We start from the raw sequence: 19,516 nt of genomic DNA, 5'->3' as shown, positions 1-19,516 counted from the left end.
CTGCACCACTAAATCAAGAAACCTCTCAAATGTCATATTTTCGTTTCTTCCCAGACTGGACCAGAGTGCCTCCTCAGAGCCAGCTGTAAATGGGCCGGCATGAGGGTTGCCAGTGCCAGCCAATGGCCAGCCTGTTCTGCCATGCAGGGCTCTCCTCCTGGCCAGCCAGGGGTGGCCACTGCTCAGAGTTGTACCAATCACACGCCCCCACCAGGACCAGCAATACTCCCATCGGCTTATCACTGACAGACAGACGGACAGGTGTACAGACACATGATGAACTGAGAAGCAAAATGAGAGACATACTCAAATGGATACAAAATAATTTTTTTCTGCATTTGTTTATATACTATTGTTCTTATGAGGCAATGTGCGACTGATATCTTACCACTCAAAATTAAATGGTAATGTTGCTATAGTTAAAAAAATGATTGTATGAATAAAATATTTTATAAAAAGAAAAATGTATACAGAAACATAAGATGAATTACCACAGAAACAGGAATAGCTGATTGGTGACCCAACCAACCACTAAGCTGTTGTTACTGGCTGGATCTGTCTGACACTTAATACAACAGTTACTATATTTAAAATTCTCACCCACCATTGGTCTGTGTCTCTGAGCAAAGCTGCTCCTATGAATTGAAACACATTTTAAAAACAACACTTAGGTTTTATTTTGCTGCAGGTATTTGTGAATGTTTTTCTCTTGTATTCTTCTGCATCAAGTAAGATTTGATGAGATTTTTTTGGTAAAGTTTTTCCTTTTTATTTTTTTTATTATGGAAGTAAGATGATGGGTATGTTTTGTTACTAAAGAGCCATACCAACACACCCTCTCCCCTTCTAGCAGGCTGCATTCATGTTAACTGGGTTCCTACCTCGCAGCTAGAAGGCTTTACAGGAGAGATACAGTATGTTGTCACCACATCCTACACTGGGAGTAGTAGATGCATTCTGAGCTTGTGTTTTTCATACCAAGGAAACTTATTCGGAACCACAGTCCTCTTCTTTGGCCCAAAACAGCTTTTTTTTTTTTTTAATATATATATCTGAAGTGCTTTTTATACCAGTGGTTCTCAACTTGGGGGGTCTTTAGATCACATTTAAAAAATTTAATTGCAGTGTGCAGAACACTGATTTTAACTAGTATTTTAGAGAAATTAGTAGGGGAGTGAAAGGGCTGTTAAAGACAAACTAAATGCAGGAACATGAAATTAAATTTTAAGAAATACATTTAACAAATGAGTTACCCTCTGCAAGATTAGCCAGTGTCCAGCCAGGTGTGATTCAATCACTTTATGATAAGAGAGCTAGTTAAAATTGTAAATTTGGACAGTCATGATATCAGCTGCTGACCAAGTTCCAACCACATGTTTTTATTCTTAGACTGTGTTCAAACTGACAACAGCACTGTGTAAAACACAAATCGGCACCTTTCTTTTCGGTGGTGTTGGCAAATCAGGGGTGCTGACACAGAGGGCTCAGGCAAAAAAAAAAAGGCAAAGAAGTTGAATGTGGTTCAACGATTGCTTTAAAGCATTGGGACATCAGACAACACACTGTTGGCCAATCAAATCAGTGCATCGAGGGCTTCCTGGCTTCTTTCCTGCATTGTATTTTATCTTCTCAGCAGTAACCAAAGTAACAGATCCCCACCAGACCCTTGTGGTTTGCAGTGATGTTTAATCCAGGAAGTCCAGTTTGAGTAAAGCATCTGAGTTTGAAGCGTTTTTTGTGCTATTGTCAGTCTGACCCCACCCTTGTTCCACCTCCATTTTTTTCTTTGAATCACCACCTCTACTTGAAAATCTGCCTTCATGAGGCATTGGATTGACTTTTAAAACCTGCTATGGTTGTGTTCATACTTATTGTAGTAGCCTCTGTATATATGGCCTTTTAGCTTTGGTTTAGTCTTCACCAAGTCTGGCTCTTGAGCAGCTAGATGCTTAACCTTCTTTTCTTAACCTTATAAATAAAGGACCAACTGTTGCGATGGACCAATTGTTAGTCTACTGAGAAAAAAATGCAAAAATGAAGATCAGCTAATCTTGATTGGCAGCAGATGTGTTGCCGCATTACTGCTTAATATCCGTCCACATTATGTTAACGTTTGGCACTGAGCCCTAAATAGACCAGTTACCAATGCATCTACCTGTAGCAGAGATTTTAATTATTTATATGTTGCTTCTGCAGCCTTCCTTCGCACTTCTTTCCCTTCCTTTCCCCTCACCAAATGTGACAAATTTTTTTTTTTTTTTTTCCCCTGTCTTGGCAACCCATGATTCACTGGTTGGGATTTGGTTCAAATGTACCAGCACTGGAAAGGGAAGAAACTATTTACAGATGATAGTACAACTCAACTCCACTTTGTTTTGTCAGATTAACTGATTAAATTTCATCTTAATTTCTGAAGCTAAGTGGTCTTTGCAGATGGTTTATTGGGCTTGTCTGTCATGACAGAGGTTATTAGTTCTGTTGCACAATCCCACCAGAGGTTTCTTCAGAGATTGTTTCTTGAATACTCTCATTATAGGACTCTGAAAGCTCATTTCCAGACAGTAAAAATCACGCATCTCTATACAAGTACCCATATTTATGGGCTGTCAACTTTTTAAAAAAATGTCTCATCTGATTAAATATTTCACTGGAATCTGAATTTACATTTAATGTGACACTGCATTTGATGGTAGTTAACTGGCTGTTACATCTTCCATCTTTCCGGAAAACCTGGAAAAGGTCAGTCATTTATTTTCCATTTTGAACAAAGATAATGGAAGGTGTAAGTTGAAGTAGTAAAAAGTAATTTGCTAGACAAAAAGTATGACTATTACTATATATCAAGGCAAAGCTTAATTAGTAAAAGAGTGGTTTTCACTATAAAAGTTACAAACTGCTAATACTAAATTGCTATTTATTCCCAATTAAATAATTATGTTTATACCTTTTTACTATGGATCTTCAGTACTACTTCCCCCTTACTATGTAAGTGGTACTAAAGTAAATTAGGAGTTCATTACTGCTTAAGGTTTAAAAGTACAACTTGAACTAGAATTTATCAATCAGAAAATTTGCAGAGTACTTGGAGGTTTCCCCGTTGTCACAACTATGTACACCTGACCAAATACCACACTGTAGGCAGCATTTTAAGCTTCAGGCCAAACCCCACAACATACTATACTTCCCGGTCTAAACCCAAAGAGAGCAGTTCAGTGTCGATTCAGCCTTTTAACGTGAATAATAAGTTTACAGCGTGTATAGACATACTGATGCTTTTCTCTGAGAGAGTGGGGCCTAATGGAATGGTGTTATCTTGGAGGCAAGCAGGTATGTCACACTGAAACAATACAACACGTAACTTAAAGGACAATACCGGTGTTGTATGTTTTAATGCATCTGTTTTCCTTCCAAGCAGCAAAACGGGGGAGGCACGTCAAATTTACATTTTAAAATGTTTCAAGCACTTGGGAGGGACTTATGTTTTTTATTTTGGCAATAGGGGAGGGACATACAACTTTAAATTGTTATATTTATTTTAAATACGTTTTTTCTTTTCAAAATACATGTTTTACAGCAGTATGGTATTAACTCACCAAACTTGGTATCTCCCACCACGCTTGCCAGCTCTCCTGATTTTCCCGGGAGACTCCAGTTTGTTTTATTGCCCTCACCGTTTTTCCTTTTCATTATCACAACCTGTTTCTGGCACGTTCGCGTCTCGTCGTCCCAGTGTGTGAGAGACGGAGAGAGAACTGGAGAGCAGAAAGAAATACTCACGCAAATGTCAGACGTCCTGGAAAGAAGAACTCCCTTTTCTTATGGAAGGGGGCAGGGACAAAAATCGAATGAATAAATGAAAACTGATTATTAGTTTAGGCCAGAGATTCACGCAAATTCACGCCAGAGGGGCCAATTATTCTGTATTCTTTTCTGAGAATGAAAAGAAAAATTATAAAAGTATTTAACATAAAAATGCTGTTGCAGTGTACGTATTATTTTGTTATTTTCATTATTTCAGTTACCAGAATGCAGGAAACAAAGTCTCTGGAACTGGGGTCATTTCTGGCCCAAGCAAGACATTTGGAGCTTTCAGATGACACTAGCTGGCTAAAAACTTTGGCTACTGGCCTAGTTAGCTAGCTAGCCAGTCTTCGTAACGTTACCGTGGCAAATGCATCATTGCCGGAAGAAGTGGATGTAGCCGGTGCCGCTGACTCAGCAGTACGGAGATGTGCTCCCGGTGGACAGCCGCAGGTGAGCGAGGGGAACCGTCAGGGCCTATTCTAAAAAATAATATTTTAAATGTCAGCAGGTATAATTTAACTTTTACGGCCGCTGGTGTGTATGTTAGATAAAAGATAAAAAAAAAGATAAAATTTAAAAAAAAAACGTGCTACTAGCTTAAAAATACATCTGAAGTTCACGGACGTAGTAGCTAAATCTGTCAATGGAAAATTTAATTAAAAAAAAAATCTTAGTTACAACAATATTGAGCTAGCAAGGCAGTTTTGTGTTCATATGTGTGGTATTTATTCAGTTTGGGAAATCCCACGATCTCTAGAAAACATTAGCTCAAGTTGGCTGGCTGACTCAACACGGACTAGAAATCGTCTCTGTTGCTAGGTCGTGTCCACAGGAACGCCTTCCATTCATTGTCTATGTAGAAAGCCCTGAAATGCATTCCGGTAGGGTAGCATTGCGCTTCGACAGACGGGCCGTCACGTTGGCCGCTGCTCATTTGCATAAAGTTGAATCTAGGCTCCTTTATGCAAATCAGAGACGTCTAGCGCGACTCGACGCCTCTGGAAAACACCAGAAAAACGTTTAAACTAACCATTGTCGATCTAAAATGAAGACAGATTCAGCAACTGCATGGCCTATTTGTGTAGCTTATGTTTTCAGAAACACAGTTTGGTGAACTATTTTTGTAATATACTAGAGAGTTTCCAAACGAGCTGCCATGTTGGTCCGGTTTGAGACCAAAGAGTACTGTATATAAAGATGGACGACATGACAGCTCCCCAAAAGTGAAGCCAAACCATCTCGATCGTCCCCTGGTGGCTGGCTGCAGTATGGGTCATAAACCCCGCCCCCTCCATGTTAGCGGATGGCCAAACTAAAAACTCCGCAAGTGCACTTTAAATCCATTTTTCCCACAGATGGTCCAAAAACGCCCCTGTGGACACACACGGGTCGGCCTACTTGCTAGAGTAGTAAACTAGGTTTCATTACATGGCGATACGGAGATAACACTAGCAAAAAGTTTTTTTTTTATTTTGAGAGCGAATTGCCCCACAATATGAAAACATTTTGATTATATCTTTTATTTTGTTGGTAACTTGTATAATCGCAAGCGGCTCGGTCCTGACCCACACACTCGTGTAATATTGCTTAATTTTACTACAGTATCGACTTGCTTGTGAGACTTTAGACTTTCAAATATTGGTAGAGCTAATGTTGTAATATTGACAAAGGCATTTTGATTGTGAATATTTTGCATTACCACAACAATGATGTAACTTTGACAATACAGAAACAGACATAATTCACTGTGATGCCTTAACCCTCTGCGACTCACATTAAGGCCTTTCTGTTTTTGCATATCTTTGTGGGGGGGTGGTTTCTTATAAAGTCATGTTTTACAGTATTATCAAGTTTCAACATTCCCAGAGTCAGCAAAACCTCAGATAATGATATATATCACTCAATATATGACTTATATTCACTATAAAATTTGCTCATAAAACAAAAAAACTGAACTTGAATTTTTAATTATTTTATTGAAAACAGCACTGCAAACCATAATAAGGAAATAAAAACTAAACAGAGAAAGTTGCAGACATTTGTTTGGGTTGTGCTAGGAGTGGTTTGAAGTTCTAGCTTCTTGTTTTTATGAGTTATTTTTGGGCAGTGTCCATGGGTGTTTTTGGCCAGGAATTATCATTGTTTTCCCTGCCAATGAATATCCCTAAATATGATATGCATCATGGCAGTTCTTGTCCACATTCACACACAGGGGCATCTGGCATACCTTGCACCAGAATGGGGTATTCTTCCTGGTCCTGGAGGGAATATTTGTGGTTGGTCAGGGGAAGACAGCCTTCCTCTTCTCCTCCTTCTCCTCTTCCTTCCACTCTGTTGGTGGCCAACCTTGTCAACACCCACACTATGACATATGTGAATTACTAAATAAATAAGACTATTTCACTGGGTAATAATTACTCAAAGCCTTGTTCAACACACACTTCCTCAGTGGCCTAACCCTTCTCCCCCCATCAAAACACACCTTCTGGAGGGATTGAAATTACTAAAATAAGTTTATTTATATAGGCTATCTATATACTGTAAAATAGTTTACAGTAGTATTTGGTTTATTTCAAATGCTATTTACATCCACCCTATACTATTCTACAGTAATAGTCTGTTCATTTTACATACTATACATTTACTTTACCATGCTATAATGATCAGTGTTGGTTACCGGGAAAACACACTTGCACACACATCATATACTGATATATAAACTGTTCGTCTGGCCCAGCTTACTGCGCAAATGGTGTCCTAGTACGCGAAAACAATATATATGCAATCCAAAATCACATTTCCCTTCTCCGTAGCCTACATAATACATCACAATGTATTTATTTCATAATAGCATTACTTATGTAAAATCCGTAAATCCTTACAAGGACAAGTAAGGATATTTTATAAATCGGCAAAATTCCTCTCATCCACTGAATAGCACGACTTGGGCGCAGTCCTCGTCGTCGTCAGTTTCTTCGAGATCTCCTTGAAAAATAAGCGCCAACGCTTCAGCTGCACTGAATGTCTTTTTTGCCATGTCTTTGTATCTGTCTGTATCTCTGTTTCTGTACAAACTTTTCCTCTCTGCTTTGCTCCTGTGTTACATCGATACACACAGTCAAGCCTCTAAATCAGACATTCCAATTAGCTGTGACGTCATCAACTGTTGCCAATAGAAGTGTCTGATTCAGACATGTGACTCTTATATCACCAACAAAGATGGTGGATAAGAACTTTTTTTTTTTCAGAGCACGTACATTTACTCAAGAGTAGTAGCAGAAGTTTCTTTCCACCAGCGACAACAAATGTGAACATATTGTGTAATACAAGCAAGACATATACCTATCGTTTAACAGGCTGTGTTGATGATAAATATTACAATAAAAATAAAGTCTGTAAACTCTTTTAACCTTTAAACTTTCATTGGTTTCATTGGGAAATCCATTTACTTTATTTTTATTTATTGTTTATTGCAGAATTTAAAAACAAACATTGCAACATATAATCCATTTCTCCAGTATTTAATTCAATTCAGTTCAATTTTATTTAAATAACGCCAATTCATAACAGAAGTTATCTCATTGCACTTTTCCTATAGAGCAGGTCTAGAACATACTCTTTATAATAATATATATAGAAAATGTAGTCAGAAGGAACAGCTCTTAATAGAAATATAGTCTTTGGTAACATAAAATAAAATAAACAAGTGATAAGAAATTATCATACAAGGGGAGAATTCAGTCTAAGTTCAGTTATTTACTTCAGTGGGAAAGTGTTTTAGGATATCATATAATTTTTGCAGCTAGCAGACAACAGACCATTAGCAGTGTCAGCACTGGCTGTCACTCAAAGTAGCCACACCCTTAATTATGCAGAACTTTAAGCCTTATTATAATTTAAACGGGTGAGTTATAAAAAAATTCACCCCCCTCACAGTTGTCAAGAAGGGGGAATTTAACTATAGAGACCAAAACCATTTTGTGTACCAGGCTGTAAACTTGTTTTATTTCTGCAGTAAAGTTGAACATTTTAACATGGGGGTTTATGGGATTGACTCTCTTTAGGAGCCAGCCTCAAATGACCATTCGATGAACTGCAGTTTTTGCTATGCAGTTTATTGTACCAACAGACCTTCCAAGAAGTGTGTACTCCAGTTTTTTCAGTGAGTGAAATTCTAGTGTTTTATTTATATGTTAGCAATAATTAGCAGGTATCCGTGTCTGCGCTCACCATACATGGCTTGTTAGCTAATTACCCAGCTAATGAATTAGCCTTGGGTTAGCTTTCAAGCAAGAAGCCCAGCTGTGCTAATGATGCTAATTTAAGAGGAGCATATGTTAGCCACAGTTATTAAACCGGCATGCACCAAAGTCAAAACATAATACAGAAGTCTTTAAAATAAGACGGTGTAGTCCCTCATTCGTCCAGGAGTGTTCTATCATAGAAAAGGTTTCAGTCGTAGTCGTCTGGACACTGTTTTCAGAATCAAGACGTTTCGGCTCCCATCCGGAAGTCATTCTCAATTGTGAAAAAATGGACCGGGAACGCAGAAATTTAAGCTACTCTGTGTTAATTAAGCCCTGCCCTCAGGGAGGAGTCTTCCTGAGTATCTGCTGATTACTCTGCCCAGTTTCACCTGAAACTGACCTAATAGTTTCCATGATGGCCCAGTAATCAGTAATCAGGCCTGTTGTTTTCTGGCTGCCTCTACCTCATCACTGTTAAGTACCTGATTAGCATATGATTGGTGTGACCAAGGTGCTAATACACTGTGGTAAACGTTGGGCAGATTGAACAGAAATGGTCTGAGATTCAAAGAGGGGTTTTCTTTTTTCACAAAAATGGCTTCCTTGAGGCCCCGTTCAAACCAACTCTTTTCTCTACTTAGAATCTTCACCTTGCTGTCTTCAAATGTGTGGTTTGTAGCTTTTAGATGCAAACGCACGGCGCTCTGTAATCCTGAGTTAGCGTGTCGTCTGTGCTGATAAAGTCTTTTGTGAAGTGGCTGTTTGGTCTCACCTATGTACCGTTCTTTGGAGTTTTCTTCACTGCATTGAATTGAGTAAACTACATTGCTCTGTTTTTTTGTGGTTAACTTTGTTGATAGCCCAAGTAGGATAACCACAGGCTGAGAGTGCATTCTGGACATGCCTTTCCTCTTTCTTCTTACCCTCTGAGCCGCTGGGCACTTCTTGGGCTCTATGTTGTAATGTCCGGATTACACCCAGCTTGTGCTGTAGTGGATGGTGTGAGTCAAAGAGCAAGTATTGATCTGTATGTGTTGGTTTCCTGTACACTTCTATCTGGAGCTTTCCGTCCTCTCCTCTGAGTGTAGATCAATCAAGAAAGGCCAGGCGGTTCTCTTTGCCTTCTTCTCAAACTGTTCCATGTACAGGTTGGCCACGATGGGAGAGACCGGAGAGCCCATACACAGCTGTGAATCTGTCTGTAGAAGTGTCCCCGGAATTGGAAGTAGGTTGTGTTAAGACAGATGTCTAATAGTTTGCAGATGTGTTCAGGTGTAAGCGTGGTCCTTTCCTGCAAGGTGGAGTCCTCCTGCAGTCTTCTCCTCACCGCTGTCACTGCTTCTGAGGTCAGGATGCAGGTGAACAAGGACACAACATCATACGAAAACATTACTGTCATCTGGGTCCAACTGGAGATGTTTCGTTTTGTCCTCAAATTTCTGTGTGTTTTCCACATGATGTACTGTGTTCCCCACCAACAGAGCCAAGATTGTAGTCAAATGTTTGGCTACGTTGTATGTGATGGAATCTGTGCTATGCATGATGGGTCTGAGTGGAACATCTCTTTCAACGTCTTGATTCTGAAAACAGTGTCCAGATGACTACGACTGAAACCTTTTCTAAAATAGAGAAGTGTTAGAATTTAGGGCGATAATACTTTTGAACAAATGGCGTCTGTGTGAGGTTGGAAAATAAAGGTCCATCTCGTAAGTTAGTTAACGTTATGCAATGTTAATGTTAAACTTACCATATGGGCAATGTAACGTTAACGTAACGTTAATGCTAGACTTGGCTAAGTACTGTAACTGTCATCAGGGAGGGGAGCTGCTGCAGACACTAATTAGAATAAGTGGCTGCACCTGTGCCTGATGAGAACTTGAGGGATGGACTACGAAGTGTTGAAAAGGAGAGAGTTGAGGTCGGTACACTGTTCTGGGGAGCGGTGCTTGGTGCGGACAGCCAAGCCCAACAGTAAAGAGGCTGAAGGCATCACTTGTTTCACAAGACATAAAGATTTTGCCAAATTATGACACTGGGTTATTATCCATAGGTTCTATTATTATAATTACTGTTACACACCTTTTCATTTATTTCAAGTGTACTTAAGTCATACAAAACCACTTGTAAATTTGCAACCTTTAATATTGATGTTTTAATGAATGCCAGATCTAATTATTATTTGTTAAACTGTTGCTTGCGTAGTGGTACTTTTTTGTTATATAAAATGGATCAGACTAAATATACTTTAGAATAAAAGCACATTCTTAAAAGCCATCATTCATCAGCTTCCTATGTTAATTGGAAATATAATGGTGATCTAAACTTTTAACAACTTGCTCCTTCTGTTGTGGGCCTTCAATTAGGCCCACCTCTCTTATGCTTCACCTGTCCACCTCAGACACCATTATTTCTTGTCTCAATAGCAGTTTGTTTCTTAAAAACAGCTGCAGATAGCTGCAACTTCCTTTAGATGGCATCCTATGCACATTAATTCTCCTTTGATTCTTTCAGCTGTAGCTACTTCACAAAATAGCTATTTCATTATTAAATTGTGTGGTTTTAATCACAAAGCACATTTCTTGCAGTCAGAAAAGTGAACCATTCAGTCAGAAAGTGACCTAAAACATGATCTTCATGCCAGGGTGCCGGAGGTGAAGCTGGTGCAGGTCCATCATGTTGACCAGCTTGATGCTGCTGACCTCTCCCATGTCGTTGCCGCCACAGTGGATGATGAGGACATTCACCCAACCAAACCAACAGACACGGACGTCCAGCACGCTGAGATAGCTTCCCAAGGTCTCTGCAGCTCTCTCACAAATGACCCACACTGTGATTATGGGAGGAAAATAAATTAGTGTAATAAATACTTTAGGTAATGAAAAATCTAAAGTTAACTATAAAGGGTGGCTCAGTTTCTCATGTTTAGAATACTATTACATCTGTAGGAGAAAATGGAATAAGGGGGCAACACTTCAAAATATAGATGACAGTCTTTAAATGTATTTGTTGTACTTGCAGTTTATGCTGTGTGTAGCAGGTGTAGTGGAGGCTTCACAGGTGGCCATGACCTCAACAAGGACTGAAATAAATAAACATCTCGTAACAAACATAAAAGTGCCTTTCTTTCTCAACAGTTATATCTTGCACAGCGCTCTCAGTAGCAGTACACAAATCAAAATCAAAATAGTGGTGTGGGGAATTACAATCTATCTGTAAGCCGTAATGCACCGACACATTCGCACTGAGAATCGAACTGCAGATATTCGAATTTCTTGGTTGGTATAATTCCTTAATAGGCTAAAAAAAAAGCAGCAATAATTATGACTATGCAATCACATGTAGGTAACTTAACGATAGCTTATTAACATTAACTTATTAAAAACGTTATAATCAAGTGACAAGTAAATTCAGGTTAATTGATTTGCTTCAAATTGTTCATTAACTATGTATTAAGTAAACATTACACTTCACAGTAACACTGGCCAAATTTCTGCAAGTCTCGACAAAATATAGTGTTGCAAATTGTCATATTTATATATTTAAAAAATGTTGAGGCATTTTAAATCTTGTGTACTATAATCTCACAGATAAATTATTATTTCAAGTTTTGTTGTATAGTTTCAGATTAATGTACCTCAAGAGTAAACTGGGATGACGACTGGGTACCAACCGTAGACTGCCAGTCGCATACCACAGGGTTAGCCTGTTAGCAACGCATAGTAGCATATAGTCTAGCTCAGGGGTGGGCAATTAATTTTTACAAGGGGCCACATGAGAAACCTGAATTGTGTCAGAGGGCCAAACCAACGATATCTTGAACTTAATTCTGCTCAACTTTCTTCAATTGTAAAATGCACTAAATTACATATTTTGAATAGCTGGTACTGATAATCGGAAGAATAAAACTATTCTGTAAATATTTACATTAGGCAATGTGAAATTGTGGTGTATAGGTCAAATAAGAAAACAAAAACAATTATTGAATCAGTGCAATTTATTTTTAACTTGTTAATCTCCACAAATAATGAAAAACAACAATTTAAGTTTATAGAAATACAGCAATACAACAAACAATAACTTGTAATGTTTTCCACCTAATTTTACTTCTTCAGTGAGAATAATCCAGTCTGTTCTGGGCTTGAACAAGGACATTGAAATCTGGCTGAATGTCTGAGGTGGCTATGCGAAGGACAGCTGAGAGGTGGTCATTAGTGATAGAGGATCTGTGTTTGGATTTGTTAAACTTCATCACTGAGAATGTCTGTTCACATACATAGATAGATCCAAAGAGGACTAGAATCCTCTGGGCATGCCTCCTCAGGTGCGGAAAGGTCTCCTATTTGAGGGAGGAGTAAAAGTCCAGCAGTGAGACTGACCTGAAGTGCTCTGCCAGAAGTGTGTCAGACTGCAGGTCAATGAGTTCCATCTGAACATCACTTGGTGCACTATCCACACTGCAGTTGAAGGGAGAAGAAACCATGTGCATTTCACTCTCAAGAGTTTTGAAATCTTGAAATCGCCTCAAAAACTCTGCATGCAGTGCTTCTAACATGGTCGAGTACTTGTGGAGGTGATCGGCTGATCTTTTGGCTTCCTTTAGTGTTGGCAAGTAGGTCAGAATGTTGTCCTTTACTTGGCTTGAGATAAGCTGCAACTTTCTCATGAAAGCCTTCACTGCACTGTACATCTCATGCACAAAAAGGCCTTTGCACTGCAGTTTGACATTTAGTTTGTTCATTAGTGCAGTCACATCCACAGCGAATCCGTGGTCTTTATCTGAAAGCTCTGGAATGTCATGTTGTTTCTTAACACAGAAATCCTGAATCTGGTCTCTCAGGTCCCAGACACTTTTCGGTACTTTGCCAAGGCTGAGCCACCTGACAGTGCAGTGATAGCTTATGTCACCATGTTCAATCTCATTTTCCTCCAAAAATGCAACAAATTGTCTGTGATTTAATGCTCTCGCTCGGATGAAGTTAACTGTTTTAGTTACAGCATCAACAACATGGTTAATTTTTAACACAGTCTTACATAACACTTCCTGATGTATAATACAATACAAAAATGTCAATTTCTGCACAGGGTTCATTTTTCCCCGTCAGGTTTGGACAACTGTCTGTTGTTACACTTGCCAGCTTGTCCTATTTCAGTCCTAACATGTCCAAACATGCATTTACCTCTGTGAACAAGTCATTACCAGTGGTTGTCCCTTTCATTGACTGCATGGCTGCCAACTCCTCCGTGATTTGAAAGTCTGCAGTTATCCCACGTAGAGAAAAACAGTCAAAGTCGGCCGCTCTGTTCTTCAGCTGAAGCTCCAAGTTTCCAGCAATGTCCTCAACCCGCCTTGTTACAGTGCGTCTCAAATGCACCCTTTTTCTCCGGGCACATCAGCACAACAGAGTCCAATAAGCACTCCTTAATAAACTCTCCGTCAGAAAACGCCTTACTTTTTCTGGCGATTTTGTGAGAAATGACATAACTTGTCCTGACGGCTGCATCTCTGGGGGTGTGAAGTTTCGTAAAAAGTCCTTGTTGGGTTTGCAGTTTTGCTAGCAACGCATCAGACTCCCGCGCGTGCTCTTCATCAGACAGATTTCTGTATTTATCCTCATGCTTGGTTGTGTAGTGGCGATTAAAATTATAATCCTTTAACACAGTGACCTGTGTACCACAGATTAAGCACACGGCTTTACCTTTAATTTCTGTAAAGAAATACTTGGCAGTCCATGTCTTGTTGAAAACAAGGCATTCGTTATCAACTTTTCTTTTCTTAGCGTGAGCCGACATCTTGAGGCTAGTGTCACTTGTTGCTGTTCACCTTCACTCACAGCTCACGCACGCTCCGAGATATTGAAATAAGTCTACACCGCAGACATGTTGGCTCTTATCCAGATAACCGTGTGCTGGCTGCGTTTTTAATCGCGTCATTACAATTGTGTTTCGGCCGTGTTGTTTCGGTGATTTAGGTATTTCGGCCGAAAATTTTCGGTGGCCGAATTTTCGGTGCATCCCTATAATTTATGATTGGCCTCACGCAGGCCGGACAGGGACGTACAAAGGGCCAGATGTGGCCCGCGGGCCGTAGTTTGCCCAGGTCTGGTCTAGCTTCTTAGCCTTAGCTAGCTTGGTAACTTCGAGATTTGAGATAGATGGGCGTGTTTCAGCAACCAGGCACCTCAGCTCCACCCACACTACACCTTTTTGCCCATTTTTGGTTATCCACGAGTTGGGCCGAGTGATGTGTTGCCAAGATGGCGACGGCTGGCGCTGCCCACTTTGAGCTTCAAAACGGCTCTTCAGAAACCTATGCGCTTACAGCACTTCCAGGGTAAATCTGAAAGGGGGCATCATGAGAGCCAAGCACTGCTACAAGCTAAAGTTAGAGGAGCACTTTTCCAGCTCCGACCATCGATGCATGTGACGGGGCATCCAGGCCATCAGCAACTACAAACCCAGACACTCCACCCCCGTAGCCACAGATGTCTCCTTCCTGAACGAGCTTAACGACTTTTATGCTCGCGTCGAGAGAGACAATAGGGAAACTGCCACCAAGCTCACACCCTCAGCTGACCACCCGACTATCACACTCACCTCCACAGATGTCTACACTGCACTGAGCTGGATCAATGACTGAGCTGGATCAATGCGTGCAAGGCTGCTGGATCAGACGGCATCCCCGATCGTGTACTCAAGGCATGTGCAGAGCAGCTCGCTGGGGTCTTTACGGATATTTTCAACCTGTCCTTCACCCAAGCAGCTGTGCCAGCATGCTTTAAATCCACCTCCATTGTGCCAGTGCCGAAACACTTTAATCCAACGTGCCTGAACGACTACTGCTCGGTAGCATTCACACCCATTGTTATGAAGTGCTTTGAGCGGCTGGTCCTGGCACACCTAAAGAACTTCCTCCCATCCACACTGGACCCATACTAGTTTGCCTACCGCAGCAATAGGAGCACAGAGGATGCAGTCTCCATGGCACTGCACTCTGTACTCACACAGTTGGACAATAAGAACACTTATGCATGAATGCTGTTTGTTGACTTCAGCTCTGCATTCAACACTGTCATCCCTTCCAAGTTAATCACCAAACTTGGAAACCTGGGCATTAACACCTCCATTTGCAATTGGATTATGGAGTTCCTAAGAAACAGACCTCAGCTTGTTAGGTCAGGCCACAACTGCTCCACCACAATCACACTCAACACTGGCGTACCACAGGGCTGTGTGCTGAGCGCCTTCCTGTACTCCCTCTTCACACTCGACTGCAGGCCTGCGCATGGATCTAACGCCATCATCAAGTTTGCAGACGATACTATGGTGGTTGTCTCATCAGCAACAACGATGAGACTCCCTGCAGAGAGAAGGTCCAGCACCTGGCCACATGGTGCACAGACAATAACTTGCTTCTTAACACCTCCAAGAAAAAGGAGCTCATCGTGGACTTCAGGAAGGAGAGAGGAGGCACATATGACCCCATCCACATTAACGGGATGGCTGTTGAGCGTGTCTCCAGCTTCAAGTTCCTGAGGTCCCATATGTCGGAGAACCTGTCCTGGACCACCAACACCTCCTGCCTGATCAAGAAGGCTCACCAGCGCCTCTTCTTCCTGAGGACACTGAAGAAGAACCAACTGTCCTCAGCTATCCTGGTGAACTTCTATCGCTCCTAGTAGAGAGCATCCTAACCAACTGTGTCACAGTCTGGTATGGGAACTGCTCTGCTGCAGAGCGCAAGGTACTGGAGCGGGTGGTGAAAACTGCCCAGTGCATCACAGGGACTCCACTTCCAGCCATTGAGGACATCCAGAGGACACGCTGTCTGCGTCGAGCCCGCAGCATTCTTAAGGACTCCTCACCCCACTGTTTTCTCCCCTGCCTTCCGGCAGGCGCCTCAGGTGCCTCCGGACAAGGACCGGCAGACTGAGAAACAGCTTTTTTCCCAGAGCTGTCTTCCTACTGAACTCTGCTGATTCCACTGTCCCCTCATATATAGCTTAAATGCTGCTATATTGAAATTGTTTTTGCTACATGTACCACATGTTCATTTGCACTACCGGACTATTTATTTATACATATACTACATCATTTGCACTCCTATACTGCATACTGAATACTGCAATAACTCATCTACTGCACTGTTAACTATTTCCATAAATTGCACTACTTTATATTCATTGCACTGCTGTTCTGCCCAGTCCAATTCAATATTGTACATATCCATCAGTATACTTCTGTTTATAGTAATGCCATCTGTAAATAATGTCCATAATACCACATATTTTCATTATACTGCTCTATCCTGCATTTATGCACACACTTTATATCCTGCACTTGCTTATTGCACTTCTGCTTAGACCCAAACTGCATTTCGTTGACTTGTACTTGTACATGTGTAATGACAATAAAATTTAATCTAATCTAATCCAATGTGCCCGATCAGTACCGACTGCCCAATCCGTTCTGCACATGCGCAAAATTGGTCCTGTCAGTCAATGGAGGTTACTGCAAATGTGCCTGTTCAAAATTACTCGTGATATGAATGACTGATCATTAAACAATCCTACTGACACTCAAGATAACAAAATGATTTTTAATAATTGGAAATGTAATAGTTTGGTCCGTGTATCATCGTATAATCCGTACTTAATTTGTAATTAAAAACGAAAAAAAAAACGTAATTCTGTTTTGTTTTAATTCGGTGTTCATTCAATACAATTAATTCAATTTATGAAAAATACATGTTCCAGAGAGTATGTCATTATGAAAGATACATCAGAGTATATAATATAAAAAATAATAAATTATTTCGATTTTACAGTGTAATCCTCTGTTATCGTTCTCTATTTTTTAACTTACACTACTATAATAATGTGTTGTTAATAAACAAAAAAAAGAAAAAAGAAAAAAAAGAAAGCTGGCTGTCTCTTTATACATCCATGGGCTGTTGTCAAGTAAAATGTTCACACATGGGTGGTACAGATCGGGCAGTAATATGAACGCGCATGTGCAGAACGGATCGGGCACTGACAAGTGTCAGGTTTTAAAAAACTATTCCCTATTACATAATAGTGAACTATTAAATTTCCACTGATTAAAAACCAGTTCGTTATCTTGATTCGAAAGATTTAGTTTTAGCATTTTAAACAGGCACATTTTCGTTAACCTTATTTGATTTACAGGACCTATTTTGCGCATGTGCAGAACGGATCAGGCAGCCGGTACGTATCAGGCACTGACAGATCCAGTTTGAGGCGAAAATCTTACATTGCGTCGAAACAAGTTGTGTTGCCAGCTGTTAGTCCAGCTAGCTTAATGTTAGCTCAATGTTAGCTAGTCTTGCGTCAAGATCGAGTCTTGGCAAATCCCTCACCGACTCTCATGGTTTTACACGTCCGTTGGCCATCTTTCGTTCATGCAGTGTCTAGTATCCGTGTGAGACATGCAGGATAGGTATAGTGAAGTAGGCTTTGTCCAGCAAATACTCGGTTTGAATTTAGTGCCGAGAAAAAATGGCACACACCGAGGAAACGACACATCTCTCAGCGACTTCTCAGGTGGGTTAATGTTTGGTAGCTTATTAGCTATGTATTGTGTATCAGTGCTGAAATGCTTTATAGGGGAGGTTTACTTTTGAACGAACGTGGGAAACGTTCAGATGTGCACAATTTCCGTGAAAATGTAAGCAATCCCTATAGGTTAGTTGTTGGACGCTAGTTTGTACTCATTAGGATTGTTTAGGTACTGTACATTAGTGAAGCTATTTAACTTCCTGCTTCATCTTAACAATGTGTGGTATTATTTCCGATTAAAGAATGCGTAAAATGAATTAACCATCTCAAACGTGGTTTAAAAAAACTTTCATATTAGGTTATTCTTATTAGTATTATTATTATTATAAGATTGCATTGTATTTTTCTTATTTCGTTCTTTTATGTGTGTACTTCCCTGTGTACTTTAGGAAAATTGAAGTAAGAACATTTTTGGATGTCCATTGCTTGAATTCTTGGAATGGACAACACGTTAATTCAATATTCGTTGGCTAACCCTCTGTCTAAGGCTTTTCTTTCATATAGGTTTAAAATGCGTAGTAGTCGTGTCAGTGGAAGTGACTAACATAACTTTACAGATAAGTTTGTGTGCAGCATGGACACTTGAAAATATAATGCAATACAATAACACCGCTTTTATAAGATCTGCACTGTCCAGTTTATATTGGCTTTGTCAAGGTTTGAGCAGCCAAGTGCACTTGTGGAAGTATATAGTTGACTGTTCTGCCATAGATGTGGCACTTATTGTAATTAAACCATGTGTATGCTGAATTGTTTTTACATTTTACTATGAGACTGGATATGCCATAGTCTGGGATTCCGGATAATGCAGTGCTGTCATATGTAGTTTCTTAATCTGTGCCTTGCCCTGTCTTAAAATCTTAAAAGATGCATTACACTTCAGTGGTAGTTTCCAGAATTTTCACCATTCCAGCTATGTATTGAACAAAGAATGTAGGACTGCAGTTAATTATTAATGATTTTCATAGTCATCAAACCATAAATTGCCTTACTGGGGAACTGTGCACAATTTGTACTTGGACTTGTATGAAGTGATGTATGCATGATTGTGTGTTTGTTTGTCCAGAGATGTGGTATGGAGTGTTTCTGTGGGCAGCGGTCTCCTCTCTGGTCTTCCACCTACCAGCAGCTCTGCTGTCCCTCGCCACGCTGCGGCAGCACAAGATGGCCCGATTCATGCCCATCGCCATTCTCCTCATGGGCATTGTGGGACCAGTTTGTGGGGGAGTCCTCACCAGTAAGTCTTCTCTCTCTCTCTCTCTCTCTCTATATATATATATATATATATATATATATATATATATATATATATATATATATATATATAGCTGCCTGTTGCTGTAGCTCCGTCTCGTCGTCTTACTTTTTCCAACTTTTAACTTTACTTTTTTCTTCCAAACTTCTGTAACTTGTAAGTGTAATTTAAACTCCGCTCTTTGCGAAAATGAGGGTAGAAAGTGTTTTTGTACTTTTTTTCGCCGTGGAATTTCTTCTTCTGCTACTCGGTCGGGGCACCGCTGCAGATCAGCTGTTTGGCCGCATTGTTTACACCAGGGAACAGCTGATCGCACTGAAGCCGGGCAGCATGGCGCCCAGGACAACCGATGTCCCCGCTGAGATCTGGAGGAGAACACACCGAGGATGCAGAGGTGGAACGAAGCGGCGAGGGAAGAGAGAGGGGTGCAGACAAAAGAGACTTAAGAATAAGAGATTTAAGCCGTGTCTGCCTTCTCTCATCATGGGCAACGTGAGATCGCTGGCGAATAAAATGGACGAGCTAACGGCGTTAGCCCGGAGTCAGACGGAGTTCCGTGAGTGTAGCTTGATGTGCTTCTCTGAGACATGGCTACACCAGGATATCCCAGACCATAACGTTTCCATCGACGGCTT

At 40.5% G+C, this 19,516-nt stretch overlaps 2 protein-coding genes and 1 long non-coding RNA gene across 13 annotated transcripts in view; 2 read left to right on the top strand and 1 right to left on the bottom strand.

Annotated features, from left to right (window-relative positions):
• ppp6r3 (protein phosphatase 6, regulatory subunit 3) overlaps window positions 1–2,415 on the top strand; it is a 53,929-nt gene extending 51,514 nt beyond the window's left edge. For all 9 annotated transcript variants that reach the window (XM_044193187.1, XM_044193193.1, XM_044193189.1 and 6 more), the window contains one exon: window positions 55–2,415. In XM_044193187.1, the coding sequence (XP_044049122.1) occupies window positions 55–103 (49 nt within the window). In that variant the 3' untranslated portion in view covers window positions 104–2,415. The remainder of the gene's footprint in view (window positions 1–54) is intronic.
• On the bottom strand, window positions 1,653–7,731 carry LOC122874812. The gene is made up of 2 exons (XR_006377687.1): window positions 6,662–7,731; window positions 1,653–6,166 (listed from the first exon to the last, which is right to left on the bottom strand). It is a non-coding gene; the product is annotated as an uncharacterized LOC122874812 (long non-coding RNA).
• Window positions 7,732–7,877: 146 nt separating this feature from the next.
• The window catches only part of tmem170a (transmembrane protein 170A), a 29,928-nt gene continuing 18,289 nt past the window's right edge, over window positions 7,878–19,516 (top strand). The window contains exons 1-3 of one of the 3 annotated variants that reach the window (XM_044193195.1): window positions 7,878–7,966; window positions 10,693–10,847; window positions 18,693–18,863. In XM_044193195.1, the coding sequence (XP_044049130.1) occupies window positions 7,893–7,966; window positions 10,693–10,847; window positions 18,693–18,863 (400 nt within the window). In that variant the 5' untranslated portion in view covers window positions 7,878–7,892. Of the gene's footprint in view, window positions 7,967–10,692; window positions 10,848–16,946; window positions 17,612–18,692; window positions 18,864–19,516 lie in introns of those variants that run through there. The other 2 variants (XM_044193197.1, XM_044193196.1) reach the window with 2 other exon arrangements.

The sequence above is a fragment of the Siniperca chuatsi genome, linkage group LG4 (assembly GCF_020085105.1).
Source record: "Siniperca chuatsi isolate FFG_IHB_CAS linkage group LG4, ASM2008510v1, whole genome shotgun sequence".
NCBI classification, from domain to species: Eukaryota; Metazoa; Chordata; class Actinopteri; order Centrarchiformes; family Sinipercidae; genus Siniperca; species Siniperca chuatsi.
The sequence above is the reverse complement of the archived record's forward strand: the minus strand, read 5'-3'. Positions and strand labels throughout refer to the sequence as shown.